The sequence below is a fragment of the Rhinatrema bivittatum genome, chromosome 4, assembly GCF_901001135.1.
Source record: "Rhinatrema bivittatum chromosome 4, aRhiBiv1.1, whole genome shotgun sequence".
Taxonomy (NCBI): domain Eukaryota; kingdom Metazoa; phylum Chordata; class Amphibia; order Gymnophiona; family Rhinatrematidae; genus Rhinatrema; species Rhinatrema bivittatum.
Genome location: NC_042618.1, coordinates 1,189,267 through 1,210,342, shown reverse-complemented (window position 1 = coordinate 1,210,342; position 21,076 = coordinate 1,189,267). Strand labels below are relative to the sequence as shown.

Sequence of the window (21,076 nt, the reverse complement as noted above, 5' to 3'; positions counted from 1 at the left end):
AATCCGGACGGTCACCGGCCGGTGGTCAATGCTGGCGTGAAGTTGACGGTGCCGATTCTGACGACGTCGATGCAATGGATGGAGTCGGGGTATGAGCATGGAAGAGAAGTTCCTTCTTCTCCATTCTGGCCTTGCGACCTTTTGGTGTCATTAGGGCACATTTGGTGCAGGTCAAGACATCGTGCTCTCGTCCAAGACACATTACACAGACCTTATGGGGGGTCTGTGATGGACATGGTGCAATTACAGTCTGGGCATCGATGGAACCCAGACGCCATGGCCATGGAAAAAAATTGAGCCGCGGTACGGTCGACGGCCAGTAGGCCGCGAGGGCTAAACTCGATGCTAATCGACAGAAAAATGGGTAAAAACTTACCAGAGTACCGTGGCTTGAAAAAGTTAGAAGAGGGACCCCTGTGGGCCAAATTAACTTTTAGTAATTCCGTGAGGAAAATTCCTGTCACGAATCTCTGCAGAGCTCCTTAACCGTGAGGCTACTGCTGCGCGGAAAAAAGAAGACTGAAGGGGGACCCCTGCTGGCTGCAGGGTTAGTGCCATGCTGGGCATGCCCAGTAGGGGCCAGTCAAAGTTCTGGAAACTTTGACAGAAGTTTTCCGTGATTGGGCTCCATCCTGTGATGTCACCCATATGTGAGGACTACCATCCTGCCTGTCCTGTGAGAAAGTGTTTTATATAACCAGATAAAAGTTTGTTTTAAATTTTGGTTCCATTTGGTTTTAGTATACTTAGTAACAATGACACAACAAAAGAAGATAAGGAGTGTCATGCTGGGTCAGACCAATGTAACATTGTAATGACGTCAGAAAAAGACCAAATTATCCATCCAGTCTGCAAGCTTCTTATAGTAGTAATTGCCACTCCGTGCAGGTTACCCCATGCTTCTGTTAAGGGTAGTAACTGCCACTTCATGCAGGTTACCCCCATGATTCTGTTAAGGGTAGTAACTGCTGCTCTGTGCAGGTTACCCCCATGCCTTCTGTTAAGGGTAGTAATTGCCACTCCATGCAGGCTACCCCCATGCCTTCTGTTAAGGATAGTAACTGCCGCTCCGTGCAAGTTACCCCCATTCCTTTTGTTAAGGATAGTAACTGCCACTCCATGAAGGTTACCCCCATGCCTTCTGTTAAGGATAGTAACTGCCGCTCAGTGCAGGTTACCCCCATGTTTCTGCTAAGGGTAGTAATTGCCGCTCCGTGCAGGTTACCCCCATGTTTCTGCTAAGGGTAGTAATTGCCGCTCCATGCAGGTTACCCCCATGCCTTCTGTTAAGGATAGTAACTGCCGCTCTGTGGAGGTTACCCCCATGCCTTCTGTTAAGGGTAGTAACCTCGGTGCTACTATCTCCACGACGGATGTCCATGCTCCGCGGCAGGCCTCCCCGTGCGGGGAGGCCTGCCGGGTCCAGCCACAGTTAGTTGCCTTTACAACAGGTCTCCATGTTGGTCGTGTACTTCTTTGCTTCCCCCTGGTGATTCCTCTGTATTCCTGGTTCCTAGTCTTGTTTGTGGTTCCTGATCCTAGTTCCGGTATTCTCCTTTGTTCCTGTGTTCCTGCGTTATTCTACTTGTTTTACAGATTTACTCCTAGACCCGACCTCTGCTTCGCCTGACTACGCTACCGATCATCTCCTGGACCCGACCTCTGCTTTGCCTGACCACGCTACTGATCATCTCCTGGACCCGACCTCTGCTTTGCCTGACCACGCTGCTGATCATCTTCTTAACCCAACCTCTGCTTTGCCTGACCAAGCTACTGATCATCTCCTGGACCCGACCTCTACTTTGCCTGACCATGCTGCTGATCATCTCCTGGACCAGACCTCTGCTTTGCCTGACCACGCTGCTAATCATCTCCTGGACCCGACCTCTGCTTTGCCTAACCACGCTACTGATCATCTTCTGAAACCAACCTCTGCTTTGCCTGACCACACTGCTGATCATCTCCTGGATCCGACCTCTGCTTTGCCTGACCACAGTACTGATCATCTCCTGGACTTGACCCCTGCTTTGTCCGACTATGCCATTGATTATCTCCTGGACTTGACCATTGCCTTGCCTCATTGCTCTAACTTGCCTGCCACCAGGTCTGACTCCAGCTTGATCAATGACGCCTCTGTTATACTCATTCTGGACTTGGCTTTTCAGGCTTCGACCTGTTCTTACTTGGGTGCCCCCTGTCTGCCTCTCATTCCATTTGGTGCCCGGGCCTCTGGGACTCCACCTCGTCCAGATCAGACCTGCTATTCTTACCACTGCTGGTCCCTGGCTGACCTCCTCCTCGTCCATCAGAAGACCTTGGACGGAGGCCCACCTAATTCCAGCTGGCCCTGGTACTCAAGGGCTCAACCTGCGGGGAACGAGGGCTGTAATTGGCGAAGCTCCAGCCAGCTTCCGTCAGTCAGCCAGCTCTGCCTACCGACGGTGGGAACCCGTAGGGCTTGCCCTGCGGGTAGCGTCAACTCCACCTCGGCTCAAGGGTCCACCTCCTGCACAACAGGGCGCAACACCGTGCAGGTTACCCCCATGTTTCTGTTAAGGGTTGTAACTGATGCCCCAAGCCTTATGTTAAGGGAAATAATATTTACAATCAAAATCAAGCATGAACCATGGTGGTTTGGATTTCAGCCTTGCTGTGAGGCGTATCTTGGATCATCATTTGCCCACGCTGTAGCAGTTGAGTAGTTCATCCATTTTCCCCTGAAGAAGCCATGGCAGGCGAAACAAGGGGACCCTATTGTTTGTTGGGATATTAGATAATATCTGTCAAATTCATAAAATATTATTCTTAGCAACATTTTTATGGCATGAGCAGCCTTCTTGATAATTCAGACAGTGCTGATCGAGTGTGCTTAGCTTTTGGACTTGGCCAAAGCAGCAGTCCGGTGCTTTTTCACTAATGTCTGCGTATCAGTACCATGGACTTGGTGTTGGCTGCCATCTGAATCCAAGTCCTCTTTTTCACCTCCGCCAAAGCAGAGAGAGATGTTACAGTTGCGTCAAAACCATCAAGGCTAATTGGTTAAGGGTATTAATCACTGTGCCTTCTGTTAGGGGTCATAACTGCCGCTCCAGCCAGGTTACCCCCATGTCTTCTGTTAGGGGTCGTAACTGTCGCTCCAGCCAGGTTACCCCCATGTACTTTTTTCTTCATTTTCAGCCTTTAGGGTGCCACAGTTTTTACCCCATGCCTTTTAAAATTTGTTTACTGCTTTCGTCCTCACCACCTCCTCCGGAAGGGCATTCCAGGCATCCACCACCCTCTCCATGAAGAAATATTTCCTGATGTTAGTTCTGAGTTCTCCCCTCCTGAGGTTTTATATCATGACTGCTAGTTATACAGTTTCCTTTTCAACGGAAAAGGTTTGTGCATCATTAAACCCTTCCAGGTATCAGAAGGTCTGTATCCTATCTCTCCTGCACCTCCTCTCCTCCAGGGTATACAAATTCATTATCTTTCAGCCTTTCCTCATAAGTCTTCTGATACAGACCCCACACCATGTTGGTCACTCTTCTCTCGATCACCTCTGTCCTGTCTCTATCCTTTTTGAGATACAGAGTTGCATCTACCCCACCCCTATCTATGTTCTTCTCAACCAGCAACGGTCCTTCTCCAGGGTCTTCTTTAGTGAACACCGAACTGAAGTATTTGTTTAATAATATTTTTGCCAAGGTCCTTCAAGCCCAGCATCCTGTCTGATAGCGGCCTGTCCGGGTCACAAATGCTCATCAGATCCCCAATTGTTGATCTATTTCTTGCATCTCATTCCCAGGGATAAGCATTGGCTTTCCCAAGTCTGTCTGGCTAATAACTGCTTATGGACTTCTACTTCAGGAACATATTTCCCCCATTACCACTTTGTGAAGCAATGCAAAATCCTGCAAAAAAGGTCACTCAGAATCTATATAGCAAACCTCCCATATCAAAACAGCACTAACTGCCAGGAGTAAAACAGAAATAACCCTACCTATGAAAAAGCAACACAGCAAATATTACAGCAGGTGATAGATCACCAATGGTACTATCACCGCTATTACCATTTATATAGTGCTACTAGGCGGCTCTACAGAGTTACACATAAGAGACAGATTTAGACAGGTTTCTGTAGGACAAGTCCGTTAGCATTTATTAGCTAGGCAGGCACGGGATCACCACCTCCTGCATATGGGAATGAACAGCAGGGAGGGGATCTTTTGGATGCTTCCCAAGTGACCCAGATTGTCCAGTGTAAAAGACAAGATGGTGGGTTAATGAATTATTGGTTTGACCCAGAATGACACTACTTATGAACGCACCACACATTAGCAGTAGAAATACACAGAGAAAAACTGAGTTTTATACCCTATCGTCCACTCCACCAGCATCAACCCTGCCCTTCTGTTCCCTGCAGACAGCAGGGCAGGCAGAAACAAGTCCACTACCTGCTATTAATCAAGTTTACTTAGGGAATAGCCACTGCTATTAATTGCATCAGTAGCATGGGATCTTCTTAGTGTTTGGGTACTTGCTAGGTTCTTGTGGCCTGGATTGGCCACTGTTGGAAACAGGATGCTGGGCTTGATGGACCCTTGGTCTGACCCAGCATGGCATGTTCTTATGTTCTTAATAGAAGGAGAGGGGTTGGATTAGGAACCAGAGAAGCTCCAACCCCTCCTCTTCTGTTCCCTGCAGCTCCCTGGAAGGGGCGGGGATGGGAGAGGCTGGATTTGGGAGAGTAGCCCTTCTCTCTTCCCTCTGCTGTGGCCTCTCTCTCTATCCTGCTCCCTGCAGCACAAGCTAAGCACAGGGATCAAGGCTGAAAGCCGGCTAACTCAGTCCATTCAGAGATACAGACACAAAGTGAGTCAAACCATTAAAATAAAACAAACCCAAAAGCAAACATAAAACCTAAAACACAAAAATAAACAAATCCATGGTGGAAAGCAGGATTAGGTGTGGCTGTGTGTGCACATGAAAGATGTGAAGACGCAAGTGATTGAAAGCGCTGATTGTGAGGCTGTAGGGATCTGCTGTCACTGCTGCTGTTCTTTGCAGCCCCACAGACTCTGCCACCCTAGGCCACGTCCTAATCTGCCTAATACTCACCACTGGTGGCATTCCTGATATACTGCCAGTGAGTCCGCATGCATTAGGGTGTCAGCTGTAATCAAATGATGGGATTTCTGGGATATTACAACAAAAATACAACATAATGGCTAGTGAAGCAATTCTGCACAGAAATGCCACAATCAATGTTAAATTGCAGCGAGGGCTATCTATGTTAATGTACAGGAATTCACCGCATTCTGAGGTCTTTTCCTCCTGAAAATTAGAAATTAAAGAATTAAAAATCAAGATAGAAATGGATTATAGCTAAAGTGAAAATAATAATGAAATACAAATAGTAGATGTCCCTCTCTGCAATTTCATTTTGATTAATAGTGAAACTTTTATCTTTGCTATACAGAAGTCCTACGTAAGTGAGCAGCTGGCAGTGACTGCGGCTATTCTAGCGCACAGCCTTCACTCTGCACACATAGACCATGAGACCAGGTTTCTGGCCCTGCTGCTTTACTATAACCATGTGGTGCGTTAGATCACCAGGAGAAAAAAGTACCTTACATTTGAGTTGGGCGTTGAGGAAATGCTGCTTCTCTCTGTGTCCGTAAAGACCACTTCAGACTGCTCAGACATCTGTAAGGGGATACAGAAAGGAAACGGTGAGGCCTAGGAGACAGCAGAGAGACAGGGAAAGGGATCAAGAAAGAGACAGAGGGAGGTGAGACCTGGGGTCAGCAGAGAAAGACGGGAAAAGCTGAGGCCTAGTGGTCAACAGAGAGAGGTGAAGCAAGGGGTCATCAGAGAGAGGCAAGGCCAACAGTTAACAGGAAGAGGTATGGAATAAAGATACATTACTTTCTAATGGAAAGATATGGCTGGGATTGAGGAATGTCAAAGAAATACAGGAAAGATAGTAAGGGGCATAGAGCATTTAACCTATCCCAAGACTGTCACTAGAAAGGTTTGTCATAGTCAACATTGAAAAGAAAATTTAAGGTGATGGGGATATAATGTTACATAAGTATTTATGAAGGCTCTAATTAGACTTATGTGAAGGACTGCTTGGTAGAAGCAGATGTTAAAATTAAGCAGGGATACAGCACCTTGTAAAGGTTTTCACACCCTTATACATTTTTCACATTCTGCTGTCCAAAAATACAAATCGAAGTGCATTAAAGGAGGAGGTTGTTTCACTGATTTACGCAACACACTCTACTCTTTCATCATGAAAGAACATTTATAGAAATATTCCAGAAATAAATACTTTCATAATAAGAAGTTAAAAAGTCTTGATGGCACATATCTTCACGCCTCTTGACTCAATACTTGGTGGAAGCCCTTTTTACAGCCGTACAAGCCATGAGTCATTAAGGATAAGCGTCTCCCAACTTTACACGTGGGGTGGTGCAGTTTGTTTTTTTTATGGTAGAAGAGCTCAGGCTCTTTCTGGTTGGCTGGGGAACCTCTGTGGACTGCAGTCTTCAAGTCCTGCCACAGATTTTCTATTGAACGTTGCCTGGGTCACTCAGGGACATTCATGTTCTTCTTGCTCAGTCTTTGCTTTGTGCTTAGAATCATTGCCTCCCGAGTCCCAGGTCTATGAAGGAAGACTGGAACAGGCAGGGTTGGTACGAGCGTAACTGGCACCCTAGGCAAAGCTTTGGGTATCCACCCCCCCTCCCCTTCCCTGGCTCCAGCACAGCGCTCCCTTCCTTGACAGAATTGGCTCTGGCGCACTCCTCTAGACTTCACACTGGCAGGAGTTTATAGCCTCCAAAATATTATTGCTCTAAGCGACTACCTAGCTTGCCTAATCGAAGCCTCGGCCCTGAGAACAGGTTTTCCTCCAGGATCTGCCTTGTACTTTGCACCATCCGTCTTCCTCTCAATCTTCCCAAGCCTCACTGTCCCCATTGCTGCAAAGCATCTTCCACAGAGAGAACCAGCGGACCATCTTAGTCAGGGGGTTGGCATCCGTCTGGTGCACCCACAACCATCTCATCGAGATAACCAGGAAAGAGAAGAGCATGGAGGTACCAGTCAGGTATAAATAGGGAAGTGAGGAGAACACTGACCAACTGAATTACATTAACACCGCTACCTTGGGATATCTTCCTAGTCATCAGCTATTGGGAGGATGCTCAGAAACAACCCCTGTCATTGGATAGTAATAGGACTAAAAAAATAATTGACTTAAATATCAGAATAAATGAATTGGAAGTAGAAGGTCACAAATTTATTGAAGATGTGAAGTATAAAAATAGATTTATAAATAACAAGAGCTGCAAAGAACCTTTTCATCAACTTCCATCATTCATCAGTAAAAGTTAAGTTGGAAACTAAATCAGCTTCCAGAGTGATCATTACTGCTGTGTTCAAAAGACTTCACGTTTTGATTCAGATTTTAACAATGCTCAGGGCCTAGAAGACCTTCCCCCTGACAGGGAATCTTGGTCATCAGATGTGGCTTAACATCAGGAGAAGACTTTTCTAGCTTAAACCCTATTTGAGGTGTGGTCTTTGGGGTCCTGGGATGGGGCACTAGCCCAGGGGTTACATTCGACCTCACAGTGACCTTCTGCAGCAGTTTCTCATGGCTACTGACTTTGGAGGGATGGCTTGATTGTGGCAGTGTCTCGGTGCTGCCAACCTGTTTCCACTTTACAACGATGAACCTGACAGTGCCACAAGGGATATTCAGACTCACTGAAAGGTTCTTGCAGCCAGTCTGCTGTACCTTTGAATAACGTTATGCCAGAGATCTTTCGGTAGTTTCTTGTTCGGAATGATTTAATTCTTCATCCGGAAATATTCAAATCAGCTTAACTCCTGTGATTGGACACAGGGGTGCTTTATTTAGCTTACTATGGGTCTTGTTAAGGCAATTTTTTGGACCAGAGCTATCTAGGGTTTGCTATGGTAAAGGATGTGAAGATTTATGTAATGAAGACTTTTTAGCTTCTCATTCTTATAGTAATCTCTATAATTCTTTCATGAACAAAGTGTAGCGTATGTTGTGCAAACCAATGAAACAAACTCAAACTTTAATGTATTTGTATTTTTTAGACAGCAGAATATGAAAACCGTACAAGGGTGTGAAGACTTTTACAGGGCACCATATGTGTAGGTGCAGGAGATTCCACTGACGAATGTTAAAGTGAGAAAGAGCACAGGAGAGAGATGGGAACATGGTCCTCCTACCTCAGGGTCTGTTTGTGGATGTCATGCACCCAGATTGCTAAATTTAGCTTCCCAGATGCCAAACTTTGACTGATGAAATAATTAGCAGAAGGGACAGGACTGGATAGAGGGAGAGAGAGGAGAGACCAGAATAGAATAGAGGGAAGAGTGGAGATGAAAGATGAGAGGGGACAGAGGGAGAGAATGCAGAGGAAAGGTAGAATGGGACAGAGGAGGAGAGTGAAGAGGAGGAATATGAAGAGGAAAGGTAGGATGGGACAGAAGGGGAGAAGGAAGAGGTCACAGAACAGGGGGAGAGAGGGAAGATAGACAAGATAGGATAGAAAGGGAGAGTAGAAAGGAAAGGTGAGATGGGACAGAGGAGGAGAGCATTGAGGAGAGTTAGGATGGAAGAAAGGAAGAGAGTGTAGAGGAGAGGTAGTATGGGACTAAGGAGGAGAGCGCAGAGGAAATGTAAGATGGGACAGAGAAGGAGAGGTAGGATGAGGAGAGGGAAGGTAGGATGGGATATAGGAGGATAGTGGACAGTGAGGTAGGATGAGGAGAGGGGAGGTAGGATGGGATAGAGGAGGAGAGGTAGGGTGAGATAGGAGGAGAGTGGAGAGTGAGGTAGGATGAGGAGGGGGAAGGTAGGATGGGATAGAGGAGGAGAGGTAGGATAGGATAATGGTCAGTGAGGTAGGATGAGGAGAGGGGAGGTAGGATTGGATAGTGGAGAGTGAGGAAGGATGAGGAGAGGGGAGACAGGATGGATAGAGGAAGAGAGTGGAGAGTGAGGTAGGATGAGGAGAGGGGAGACAGGATGGATAGAGGAAGAGAGTGGAGAGTGAGGTAGGATGAGGAGAGGGGAGGGAGGTAGCATGGGATAGGAGGAGAGTGGAGAGTGAGGTAGGATGAGGAGAGGGGAGGTAGGATGGATAGGAGGAGAGTGGAGAGTGAGGTAGGATGAGGAGAGGGAGGTAGGATGGGATAAGGAGGAGAGTGGAGAGTGAGGTAGGATGAGGAGAGGGGAGGTAGGATGAGGAGAGGGAGGTAGGATGAGGAGAGGGGTGGTAGGATGAGGAGAGGGGAGGTAGGATGGGATAGAGGAAGAGAGTGAGGTAGGATGAGGAGAGGGGAGGTAGGATGGGATAGAGGAAGAGAGTGAGGTAGGATGAGGAGAGGGGAGGTAGGATGGGATAGAGGAAGAGAGTGAGGTAGGATGAGGAGAGGGGAGGTAGGATGGATAGGAGGAGAGTGGAGAGTGAGGTAGGATGAGGAGAGGGGAGGGAGGTAGCATGGGATAGGAGGAGAGTGGAGAGTGAGGTTAGGATGAGGAGAGGGGAGGTTAGGATGGGATAGGAGGAGGTGGAGAGAGGGAGGTAGGATGAGGAGAGGGGAGGTAGGATGGGATAGGAGGAGGAGAGTGGAGAGTGAGGTAGGATGAGGAGATGGGAGGTAGGATGAGGAAGGATGGGATAGAGGAAGAGAGTGGAGAGTGGAGAGTGAGGTAGGATGAGGAGAGGGGAGGTAGGATGGGATAGGAGGAGAGTGGAGAGTGAGGTAGGATGAGGAGAGGGGAGGTAGGATGGGATAGGAGGAGAGTGGAGAGTGAGGTAGGATGAGGAGAGGGGAGGTAGGATGGGATAAGAGGAGAGTGGAGAGTGAGCTAGGATGAGGAGAGGGGAAGGGGGATAGTGGGGAGGACGCGGGAGAGCTTTTGTTCTGGGCACTGGATACTCACCTGGTAGCTGGAGGGTTTCTTTGGCTGCAGTTTCTTTAGACAGAGGCTGAAGAAGGAGAAGAGAATGCAGCAGAGGAGAACCACAAAGGTGAACAGGGTGATGGGGCGCATGGGACCTGCAGCAGCACAAAACATTGCACCCACATGTAGTCAGAATGCGACCTGAACCACGGCATGGAGGAGAGGAGACCAGAGGAGGGAGAGGATCAATACATAGTGAGGAGAGGCGTGAAAGAGAGGAGAAAAGCACAGAGGAAGGAGAGGGGAGATCATACAGTGAGGACAGAGAAGAGGGAGAGACAGCACACACCAAGGAGGAGAGGAAAGACAGCACACTCTGAGAAGAGAGGAGGGAGGGCACAGAGCAGGGAAGGGAGAGGACAGCATGCCCACTAACACAGCAATCTAGTAGGATGTTGGCAGGGAAGGACAATTTGGCCTCTCCGGTTTGCCTGACTGCACTGATCTCCCAGCTCTCAAATAGACAAGCTTGACTGCCTCTTGTTGTTTTTTTTACTTTTTATTTATTGAAATTTTGTTTCTACAAACATGAATACACTTGTTAGAAAATTACATGAGAAAAAGCCCACCAACTTAATTAGTAGACTAAGTCCCATATAAAGATAATAAGAAATAAGGAGACTCAAGAAGGACAAAAGGAGCGAGATATTGATCTATACGCAATATATCGCAAAGGAAAAGAGAGAAATGTACTGAGTAATGTATAAATCCGGGCGATTAATAAACTAGAATAAAAGATATGGCTTAAGTATGAGCATCAAGGTAAGCACGCACATGAACAGGATCAAAATAAACAAATCTGGATCCTGAATGAGAAATGACACATTTGCATGGATATCTGAGGAAGAAACTTCGCTCCAAGTGCCACGGTCTCAGTTTGCATACTTGGGAACTTTTTACGACGTTCTTGAGTAGAACGTGTGATGTCAGCGTAGATCCAGACCCGGTGGCCAAAAAGCGTGGAAAGTCTCTTACAAAAAAAGGCTCTAAGAACAAAATCTCGTCATGAGAAAAAAACAAAAGAAATAAATAGAGTCCACATTGAGAAATAGGGAACTTCAATAGATGATTCCAGAAGCTGAGTCAAATTGGGATTCATATCTTGAGACTGAGAGGCTGTTTTGTAGCTGAAATAAGATTAGACTGAGGGAAATTCAAGATCCTAAAGTTCAAATACCAAAGAGAATTTTCAATATGTTCCAATCTCCTTAACTGAAGTGTATCGGACTTAAAGTCTCTTGAACTTGTTGGTTAGATGAAATGTGATTCTCCATATCTTCAATTTTCTTAGAATGAGAATCCCAGTTCATTTTCAGTAACTTGAATATGAGGTGAAACAGTAGAAGCGACATCAACTAAAGTAGCAATAGAGTCCAGAGTAACGACTGAGGGCTTAGGGAAGGAAAGGCGAAGTAAGAAATAATCGATACCTTTGCCATTCCGTGATGTTTGATCCTCACGCTGATCTTTCACAACTTCCTCCGGTGTTGAAGTCAGGGCTCGTGGCCTAACAGCCGAATCCTTGTCGCCCAAGAACTGCTGTGGTTGCAGCGGGAATGCTGAAGTAACGGTTCCCACAGAGGGTTCCACCCCAGAAACTGCAGATCTAGGAAGCTGAACTCCACACGGCAGTGAACGATCCCCCAGGGAAGCCATCTGGGGAAGAGGAGAGGTGGGTCGCTGGAGCGCCGGGGCTAAGGGTGATATCGAAGTCCAGCAAAACAGCCGCTCACTCCGCAGCTGAAGCCACCAAGGACGCCCCCAGAGTTGACTCAGACGCTGAGGTAAAGAACCCCTGAATTGAAGGCTGAAAGGGGTCGGATTGGGGAGTGACTGGATCGACTCCCTGATCTTAGCCTTGCGCTTGGAATGTGGCATATTGAGAAGAAAAGAAACTCAAGGTAATGCGGAGCTCAGAAAAACCATGCCTCTCAGTAGGCGGCCATCTTTATCCTTTTTGCCACTAGCTGGGGAATGAAACCCAGATAAGGAGAAGCACTGAAAGTTACATCTAATCTGCCCAACTCCACTCCCACCGCAGAGCCAGAGCCCCCAGCTCATCTCTCCCTTTCCCTCATTTCCTCACCAGTAGGGATTCTTGCTGCCTAGCCCAGGCACTCTCTAGGATTTCATCCCTGGTTTTGTGCCCATTACCTCCCCAGGGAGGCCATTCCACACATCCAGCATCCCTTTGGTGAAGAAATATTTCCTGAGCTTGCTCCCGAGTCTCTCGCCATGAACTCTGGCTCCAGAGCATTCTCTCCTGTGCCTCAGCTTTGCTCCTGTGCATTGTTTATTCCCTTGAGGTATTTGAATGTTTCTGTCATCTTCCTCTGTCCCTCCACCCCGGTGTACACATTCACGTCCTTTAGTAATGCTCATCTCATAGTGCTTATGGTGTAGAGCCTGTGCCATTTTGCTTGCCCTTCTCTCGTCTGCATCTGATCCATCTCGATCCGTTTGCAGGTACGGTCTCCAGAGCTTCGCACAATACTCTAGGTGAGGTCTCACCAATGAACTTAGCCCCCTTTATTTATATAGATATATATTTTACTGGTTATAGCTCTTTCTTGGCATCCAGCATTCCTCTGACGTTGGCCACTTCCTTATCACACACTGCTTTGCTACCATGAGATTATCAGATAGGGACATCCTTCCATCAGGGAAACTGATCCTGAATGTTGGAATTATCTACCAAGTTCACAGACATGACATGCGCTCTGGGTCCCAGTTGGAGGGAGCCGTATTTCAGACCAATGCTTGCTTAGAGACTATTAAACCTTGGCCAGGACACAATAGACTGAAATTAAATGCTTAAAAGTCTGAACGGGGGTTCATGGGATGAGAGTGAGACTGAGGAGAACTCTTAGGAAATATTTCTTTACACAAAGGGTGGTGGATGCATGGAGAGGCCTCCCCATGGAGGTGGTGGAAAAGGACAGCGTCTGAATTCAAGAAAGCATGAGGTAAACCCAGGGGATCTCTGAGGGAGTAATGGGAATTATAATGCCAAATTAATTGGACACGACGGGCAGATTGGATGGGTCATCTGGTCTTTTTCTGCCGTCAGGTTTCTATGTTTTATAAGAACAGTAAAACCATGAATGATTTTACTGCATTTAATGATACACTTCTCCATTTTAAAAATCTGGTGAGAGGTTTAAGTGTTATTATTTAGAGTGATTTGTCCTTGGAGGCTCAGATAACAGTCATCTCCAGGAGCTCTTGGGATGGCTCACGTAACATCGTGCACTGACTACCATAATGGGCCCTAGACAGGCCTGTAACCCCCCAAGTGGGCACATAAAATGATGGAATGGGACTTCCAGTGATAGTGAAGGTCAGCCCTTCCAAAGTAATAGTGTGAGTTCTTAAAGGAAAATTGGTTCTTACCTGCTAATGTTTGTTCTAGTAATACCCCAGATCAGTCCAGACACCTGGGTTTTGGATCTCTACCAGCAGATGGAAGCAGAGAATAAAAACTTTTCAGGCATCACTACATAACCGAGTGCCACCTGCAGTCCCTCAATATTGACCTGTACCCAAACCAAACTAGAATGCAAACACAAACTTCCCCTATCCAGGGCAAACAGAGAGCCCAGGGTTGAAGCCACCCTGAGCTGGAGCTTCCCTCATCCAACAAAGGAATTGAAAATCCTGTAACTCTATCAGTTCTGAATATATACACAGAAAAACATGGGGATGGGCCTTTCGACTGATCTGTGGTATTTCAGGAACGAAAATTAGCAGATAAGAACCAATTTTTCTTTCATGTTCATAGCCAGATCAGTCCAGACAAGTGGGATGTACCCAAACTCCCATACACTGAGTGGGCACCCAAAAGACCTGCTCACAACACACTCTCTCCAAATATAGCCTCGTCCAGCGCAAACCTTTCAAGTATCTGAAAGTCTGTATCATATCACCTCTGCTCCTCCTTTCCTCCAGGGTGTACATATTTAGATTCTTCAATCTCTCCTCATAAGTCATTTGATGAAGACCATCCACCTTTCTGGTCGCCCTTCTCTGGACCGCCTCCAACTTACTCTCTGTCTCTTTGGAGATACGGTCTCCAGAACTGAACACAGTACTCCAGGTGAGGCCTCACCAAGGCCCTGTACACAAGGGGATCATCACTTCCTTTCTCTTACTAGATATTCCTCTCTCTATGCAGCCCAGCATTCTTCTGGCTTTAGCTACTGCCTTGTCACATTGTTTTGCCGACTTCAGATCATGAGACACTATCACCCCAAGGTCTCTCTCCTACTCCGTGCACATCAGCCTTTCTCCCCCCATCAAATACAGTTCATTCGGATTTCCACACCCCATATGCATGACTCTGCACTTCTTGGCATTGAATCTCAGCTGCCATATCTTCGACCACACTTCCAGCTTTCTTAAATACCGTCTCATTCTCTCCACTCCTTCCGGCATGTCCACTCTGTTGCAGATCTTAGTGTCATCCGCAAAAAGACAAATCTTACCTTCTATCCCATCCGCAATGTCGCTCACAAAGATATTGAACAGGACTGGTCCCAACACCGATCCTTGCGGTACACCGCTTAAAACCGCTCTCTCTTCAGAGAAAGTTCCATTTACCATCACACGTTGTCTTCTTACCGTCAACCAGTTTGCAATCCAGGTCACCACCTCGGCACTCACTCCTAAGCTTCTCATTTTATTCACCAGCCTCCTGTGCGGGACCGTATCAAAAGCTTTGCTGAAATCCAAGTAGATGACATCGAGCGCTCTTCCTCTATCCAATTCCCTAGTCACCCAATCGAAAAAGTCAATCAGATTTGTCTGACAGGATCTTCCACTGGAGAATCCATGCTGCCTCTGGTCCAGCAATTCTCCCGACTGTAGATATTTCACTATTCTCTCTTTCAACAGTGACTCCATTACTTTTCCCACCACCGAAGTGAGGCTAACTGAGGAGGAATAACTGGACAGGCTAGTTGCTCTTTTTCTGCTTTCATTTACTAGGAATCAATATTCAAATGGCTTGTCCGCGTATCTTTTGAAATTACCTGGACAAAACCCAAGGTTTGAGTATCCCCCTACTGGTCCAGGCACTCATTACCCACAGAACTTACTCTTTAACCCGAGACAGCATGGGAGGCATTCTTGGGGAGCAGTTTCACATTGTCCAGACAGTGCTGGTATTCAAAGTAATCAAAGTTATTTAAGCTATCCAGGAATATTCCCTGAGCGGGAGCTGTCTGGATAGCTTTATCTGGGTACTCTGAGCACATTCCATTGAAATCACATTCCCTGTGGCTGCCTCGCCACTCCCATGGCCTGATCTGCTTCCTCCTCTGTGATCATTCCTCAGACGTGCATGCCCTGTCTTAGGTTCACCGCCTTCCCCCTCTGCTGCAAACACCCAGCAAATGAAATAGCTTACGATTCTTGCCTTCTGCTGAGCCCCCCTTCTCATTAACCCCATGTTCTCCCTTTTTCTTATTTAATTCCCTCTGGTTTGATGTCTCACTTTTATATACCTAAAGGCTCGATCTCCTTGTACTGACTGGGCAATCTCCTCTGACAGCCCTCCCTGTCTTCTTTTGGTTTGTTTGTAATATTCTGAGGTCCATACTGAGTAATTCGGAGAGCAGGCACGTTTACCTGGATATTCAGCGGAACATGCCCGGATAAACGTCCCACTCAATGTACCAGAAAATGTTATCCGGATACGTTTAGGGCAGGGATTGTTTTTTCAGCCAGGCCTACATGTACAAAGTGAGCCCGCAGCCTGGGAGCCCTCTCAGTACCACCTCTTTTTCTGCTGGTAACGAGTTTTAGCCAGGAAACGGGGTGAAATATTCAAATCTCGGGTTTTATCCAGGTAACTCCAAAAGTTACCCGGACAAATCCTTTGAATATCGACTTCCTTACCTACATTTTCAAACTGCAAAACAGAGAACAAGAGATGAAGTACTGAAATCATTCCACATGTAGGAAGACAATTACAAAAGCCAGGACAGGAAGGGCGACCCTGGTTAGTGCAGTTAAGACTAATTTACAGAGACAAATCTCTACATTGGATGCATCATTTACTGAAACCATCATTTAATGCTAATCAAATATACTTGCAAACATATCCCAGGTCTCACTTCAATTTCCTATTGTCAGTCTTGCCTTGCATGCTGCTTTCACCACTCATCAGCGTTAATGACCTTTCTAGCCAGGCCTGGACAGCAGGCAACCCAGCTTGTTTCCTCTGGGATAATATGACATGCTGCCATGTCCCCCTTATTCCAGAAGCCTCTCTCCTGATAATTCTGCCTGACCTCCTCGAATGTTTATATTTTCTGAATACACTCATCTCTTTGCTGCCTCCTTAAGAAATCATTTTGCTCTTTCTCCTCTTCCCCTTGCTGGTTTTAGGTTATTTAGAGATTTCTTGGGTTCTCTCTTATTACCATCCACACTTCCTCCATACCCTTTGGATCTTGGGTTTGTGATGGGGATTCCTGAACACTTTCATTCATCATCTTGAAGTAAGCCTTCCTGAAGACCGGAACCCATGCTTAAACTCAGGTCTGGATATAATATATGGAATTGTACTGTATGATGACCACTAGACCCTACATTTTTCCTTACCATGAGGTCAATGACACTGTCTCCACTTGTTAGTATCAGATCCTTCGAGAAACATCTTGGGGAATGCCTCCTGTAGGGCACCCAGGACTTCACCATTCCTAGCTGATTCTGCAGCAAGTAGCTCCAATCCACATCCTGTAGACTGAAATCAACTACAAGCAGGACCTCCCCTTTGTATGCTATCCTGGTAATGCCTCTTTTGTCTGAATCCACCTCCTTTTCCTGTGCTAAAGATCTGTATAATATTCCTAAGAACATAGAAATTCTCTTAGGCTTTTGTATGGAAATCCACAATAATTCAGTTTCTCCCTGTTCCCCCTTATTTCAGTGGCTACTATTATATTACTATAAAGCGCTCTTCTTTCTCTCCTTCCTTCCCCATTCCCCCACCACACTTTTCTCTCCTGTCTTTTGAAGAGTTTATAGCCTGAGATGGTCACATACCAATCCTGGTTTTTATTGTACCGAGACTCAGAGATTGTAACTATATTCAAGTCCTAGTATAAGGGTGCTTTGAGAAGATTTTCTATGAAGCTAGACCAGTTTGGTGGTGGTGAAGAAATAAAGATAATTACAGAAAAGAGACTGCACTGATTAGACTTGTAGGAATATCCAAGGCTACTGAAGTGCTAAAAAGTATGTTAAAAGTCAAAAAGTATGTTAAGGGGTCAGCACTGAATTTTATTTCTGACTTCTGGGCTCAATTTACAAGAAATCATATGACTTACAAGAATTCAGTCTTAATAACATATATGAAATAAAATAATATTGCCAACCAATTAGAAAAACGTTATGCTAACTAAATACTAAACTCACTGATGTACAAATTAGAGGTGGTGATCCTCTGAGATTGCTCCTGAATTGCTTTTGTTGGTAATTGTACTCCCCTCCTGAGATATCTTAATAAATTATTTTTTTTCTCTTCTTGTTAGTTTGTTCATATAGGAAAATTGGTTCTTACCTGCTAATTTTCGTTCTTGTAATACCACAGATGAGTCCAAACCAATGGGTTAAGTAGCCCTACCAGCAGATGGCAGCAGAGAGCAAAACTTTGTGGCTGTGCCCTATAAACGAGAATGCCACCTGCAGCACTTCAGTATTAATCTGTTCACAAGCTTAGAACCAAAAAACATTTAACCTACAAGGTGAACAAAACCCCAGTACGAATACCCCCACGCGTGACCAGACCGCTGAAGGTCCACAAAAAAGCTTAACACTTATGAAAAATATTGGCGTAAATGAACTTGGTAACTTAAACTGCAACCCTTCTGAACACAGAAGTACAACGCAAGAAAAATCAGTCTTTCGGTATTGATATCAGGGCGAGCCTCTGGACTGATAAGGTGGTATTACAGGAACGAAAATTAGCAGGTAAGAACCAATTTTCCTTTCCTGAACATACCCAGATCAGTCCAGACCAACGGGATGTAACATAACTCCCTACACTGGCCGGAAACCCGAAAGACCTGCTCTCAGTATACTTTTGTCGAAAGTAGGAGACTCATGCACCCGCACATCCAAGCGATAATGCTTGGTGAAAGTATGAAGAGAGGACCACACCGTGGCCCTACAAATTTCCTGGGGAGAAAGCCATTGACATTCCGCCCAAGAAGTTGCCTGAGCTCTTGTAGAATGCTCCTTCAGGCCCAATGATACCGGTCGACCCTTGCTAATGTAAGCTGCGGCAATAGCTTCTTTCAATCAACAGGCCAAAGTACCTTAGACACTTTCCCCCCTTTCTTGGCTCCATCAAATGCTGCAAAGAGATGATCCAATCGCCGAAAAGAGTTGGTGACCTTGAGGAATCATAAAAGAACTTGCTTCACATCCAAAACATGGAGATCCCTCCCCATCACTGGATTCAGAGACCACTCTGGAAAACCTGGCAACTCCACTATCTGATTTACATGAAAGGAGGAAACCACCTTTGGCAAGAAAGACGGAAGCGCTCGCATGGACACTTTGTCATTATCAATTCGCAAAAATGGATTCTGACAAGAGAGAGAGCCTGAAGCTCCGAAATTCTCCTTGCCGAGCAAATTTCCACCAGAAAAACTATCTTAAGTGTCAAAGTTTTCAGAGAAGTGTGTTTCAAGGGCTCATAGGGTTCCTCACAGAAAGCTCGCAAGACTAGATTGAGACTCCATTACGGACACATCTTCCATATCTGTGGCTTCAAATGCTTTACCCCTTTCAAAAAACGAACGACATCAGGGTGAGAGGCCAAATTCTCCCCCTGTACTTTACCCCTGAGACAGCCTAGGGCCGACACTTGGACTCAGAGAGAGTTATACGCTAGAACCTTGGATAAATCCTGCTGCAAGAATGCCAAAATCTGTGAAACGGGCGCGACAAGGGGATCCCAGTCTCGCTGATTACACCAGGACTCAAACACCTTCCAGACCCTGATGTATGCCATCGAAGTGGAAGGTCTTCTGGCTTGGAGAAGGGTAGAAATCATCTGCTCCGAATAGCCTCTCACGTGCAAGCGTCATCTCTCAAAAGCCAAGCTGCGAGACAAAAGTGATCCTCCCGATCCAAAAAGGCGGGACTTTGGCGAAGAAGTTCCAGCAAATGGGACAGCGGAAGGGGTCCATCCACCAACAGACACATTAGATCCATGAACCATGGATGACGTGGCCACTCTGGCGCCACCAGAACCACCGTCCCGGGGTGCGCTTCTATGCGCCTGAGAACACGACCTATGAGTGGCCAAGGTGGAAACATGTAGAGAAGAATCCCCGTTGGCCAAGGACATATCAGAGCATCTAGCCCCACTGAGCCCCTCTCGCGTCTGTGACTGAAGAATCTCATGGTCTTCGCATTGGCTTCCATCACCATGAGATCCAACTGAGGTGTCCCCCACCGGGCACATATGCGGTTCCATGCTTCCTGGGATAGCTCCCATTCGCCTGGATCCAGTTACTTATGACTTAAGAAGTCGGCCTGAACATTGTCTATTCCTGCTAATGGGAGGCTGCAACCTCCTGGAGGTTGCTCTCTACCCATACGAAGAGCAACTAAGCCTCCCACGTCACTGCCTGGATCTTGGTGCCTCCCTGGCGATTGACAAATGCAACTGTCGTCGCATTGTCCGAGAATATCCTTACCATCCGTCCCTGGACCAGCGGGAGAAATTCCTCAAGAGCCCTGTGCACTGCTCTGGTTTCCAGTTGATTTATAGACCAGGTTTGTTCAATCTCTGACCATCTCTGACCATCTTCCACTGTGCCCCAGCCCATAAGGCTGGCATCTGTGGTCACTACCACCCAATCTGGAACCTTGAGGGACATGCCTTATCCAAATTGGCCCTTGCGAGCCACCTCGTCAAGCTGGTTCTGGCTTCCTTCTGAAGGGGCAACGGAATGTGAAACTGCTCCGCCACTGGGCTCCAGCGGGTCAACACAGCTCTCTGCAGGGGACGCATATGAGCAAAGGTCCAAGGCACCAGTTCTAGGGTTGAAGCCATGGCTCCCAGGACCTGTAAGTAGTCCCAGACCTTTGGGGCTGGAAGGTGTAGCAGACGATGAACTTGACCCTGCAACTTGGAGATCCTGTCCTGGGTCAGGGACACCATGCCTTTCAGGGTATCGAATTCTGCTCCCAGATATTCCAATGACTGGGATGGAAACAGGTGGCTTTTCGCCACATTGATCACCCAACCTAAGGTTCACAGGACCCGCATCACCCGGTGAATCGAACGAGAACACTCCTCCTCTGTCTTGGCCCTCATAAGCCAGCTGTCCAAGTATGGATGCACTAGGACTCCGTCCTTCCACAGGAACGCTGCCACCACTATCATTATCTTCGTGAAGGTCTGAGGAGCTGTGGCCAATCTGAATGGAAGAGCTTGGAAATGATAATGCTGAACGAGCACCTTGAACCTGAGGAACTTCTGATGATCCTCCCGAATGAGAATATGTAAGTATGCCTCCGTGAGGTCCAAGGACGCCAGGAACTCCCCCTTGTTGACTGCAGCAATCACTGTGCATAGTGTTTCCATCCGAAACCTGGGAACCCACAAACTCCTTCTGCAGATCCAGAATGGGGCGGAAAGTGACCTCCTTCTTTGGGACCACAAAGTAAATGGAATACCATCTGTGACAGTGTTCGCCCGGAGGAACCGGAAGAATGGCCTCCAATGATAGCAACCTTTGAAGTGTCCCTTCTACCGCTGACCGTTTGCTTTGGTAAATGCAACATGACTCCAGAAAAGGCTCCTTGAGAGGCTGAAAAAAATCTACAGTGTAACCGTGGCAAATAACCTCCAGTACCCACTGGTTGGAAGTGATCTTGGCCCACTCCTCGAAAAACCACCACAGTTGAGGAGTGGGTGAGCCTGATCTCATTGGACTGACTTTTGGCCTGCGGCTCCCTGACTGGAACCGCCTCTGGACGACCTACCGTGTGCCTGAAAGGAATGTTGTCGGTTAGTCGATTGTTTAGCACCTGAGGAGGAAGCCCCCT

The 21,076-nt window shown here is 46.8% G+C and overlaps 1 protein-coding gene across 1 annotated transcript in view; it reads right to left on the bottom strand.

Annotated features, from left to right (window-relative positions):
* Positions 1-21,076, bottom strand: part of TMEM63C (transmembrane protein 63C) — a 210,289-nt gene that overhangs the window by 16,747 nt on the left and 172,466 nt on the right. The window contains 2 exon segments of the mRNA XM_029597634.1: positions 5,620-5,691; positions 9,983-10,098. Of these exon segments, the coding sequence (XP_029453494.1) occupies positions 5,620-5,691; positions 9,983-10,098 (188 nt within the window).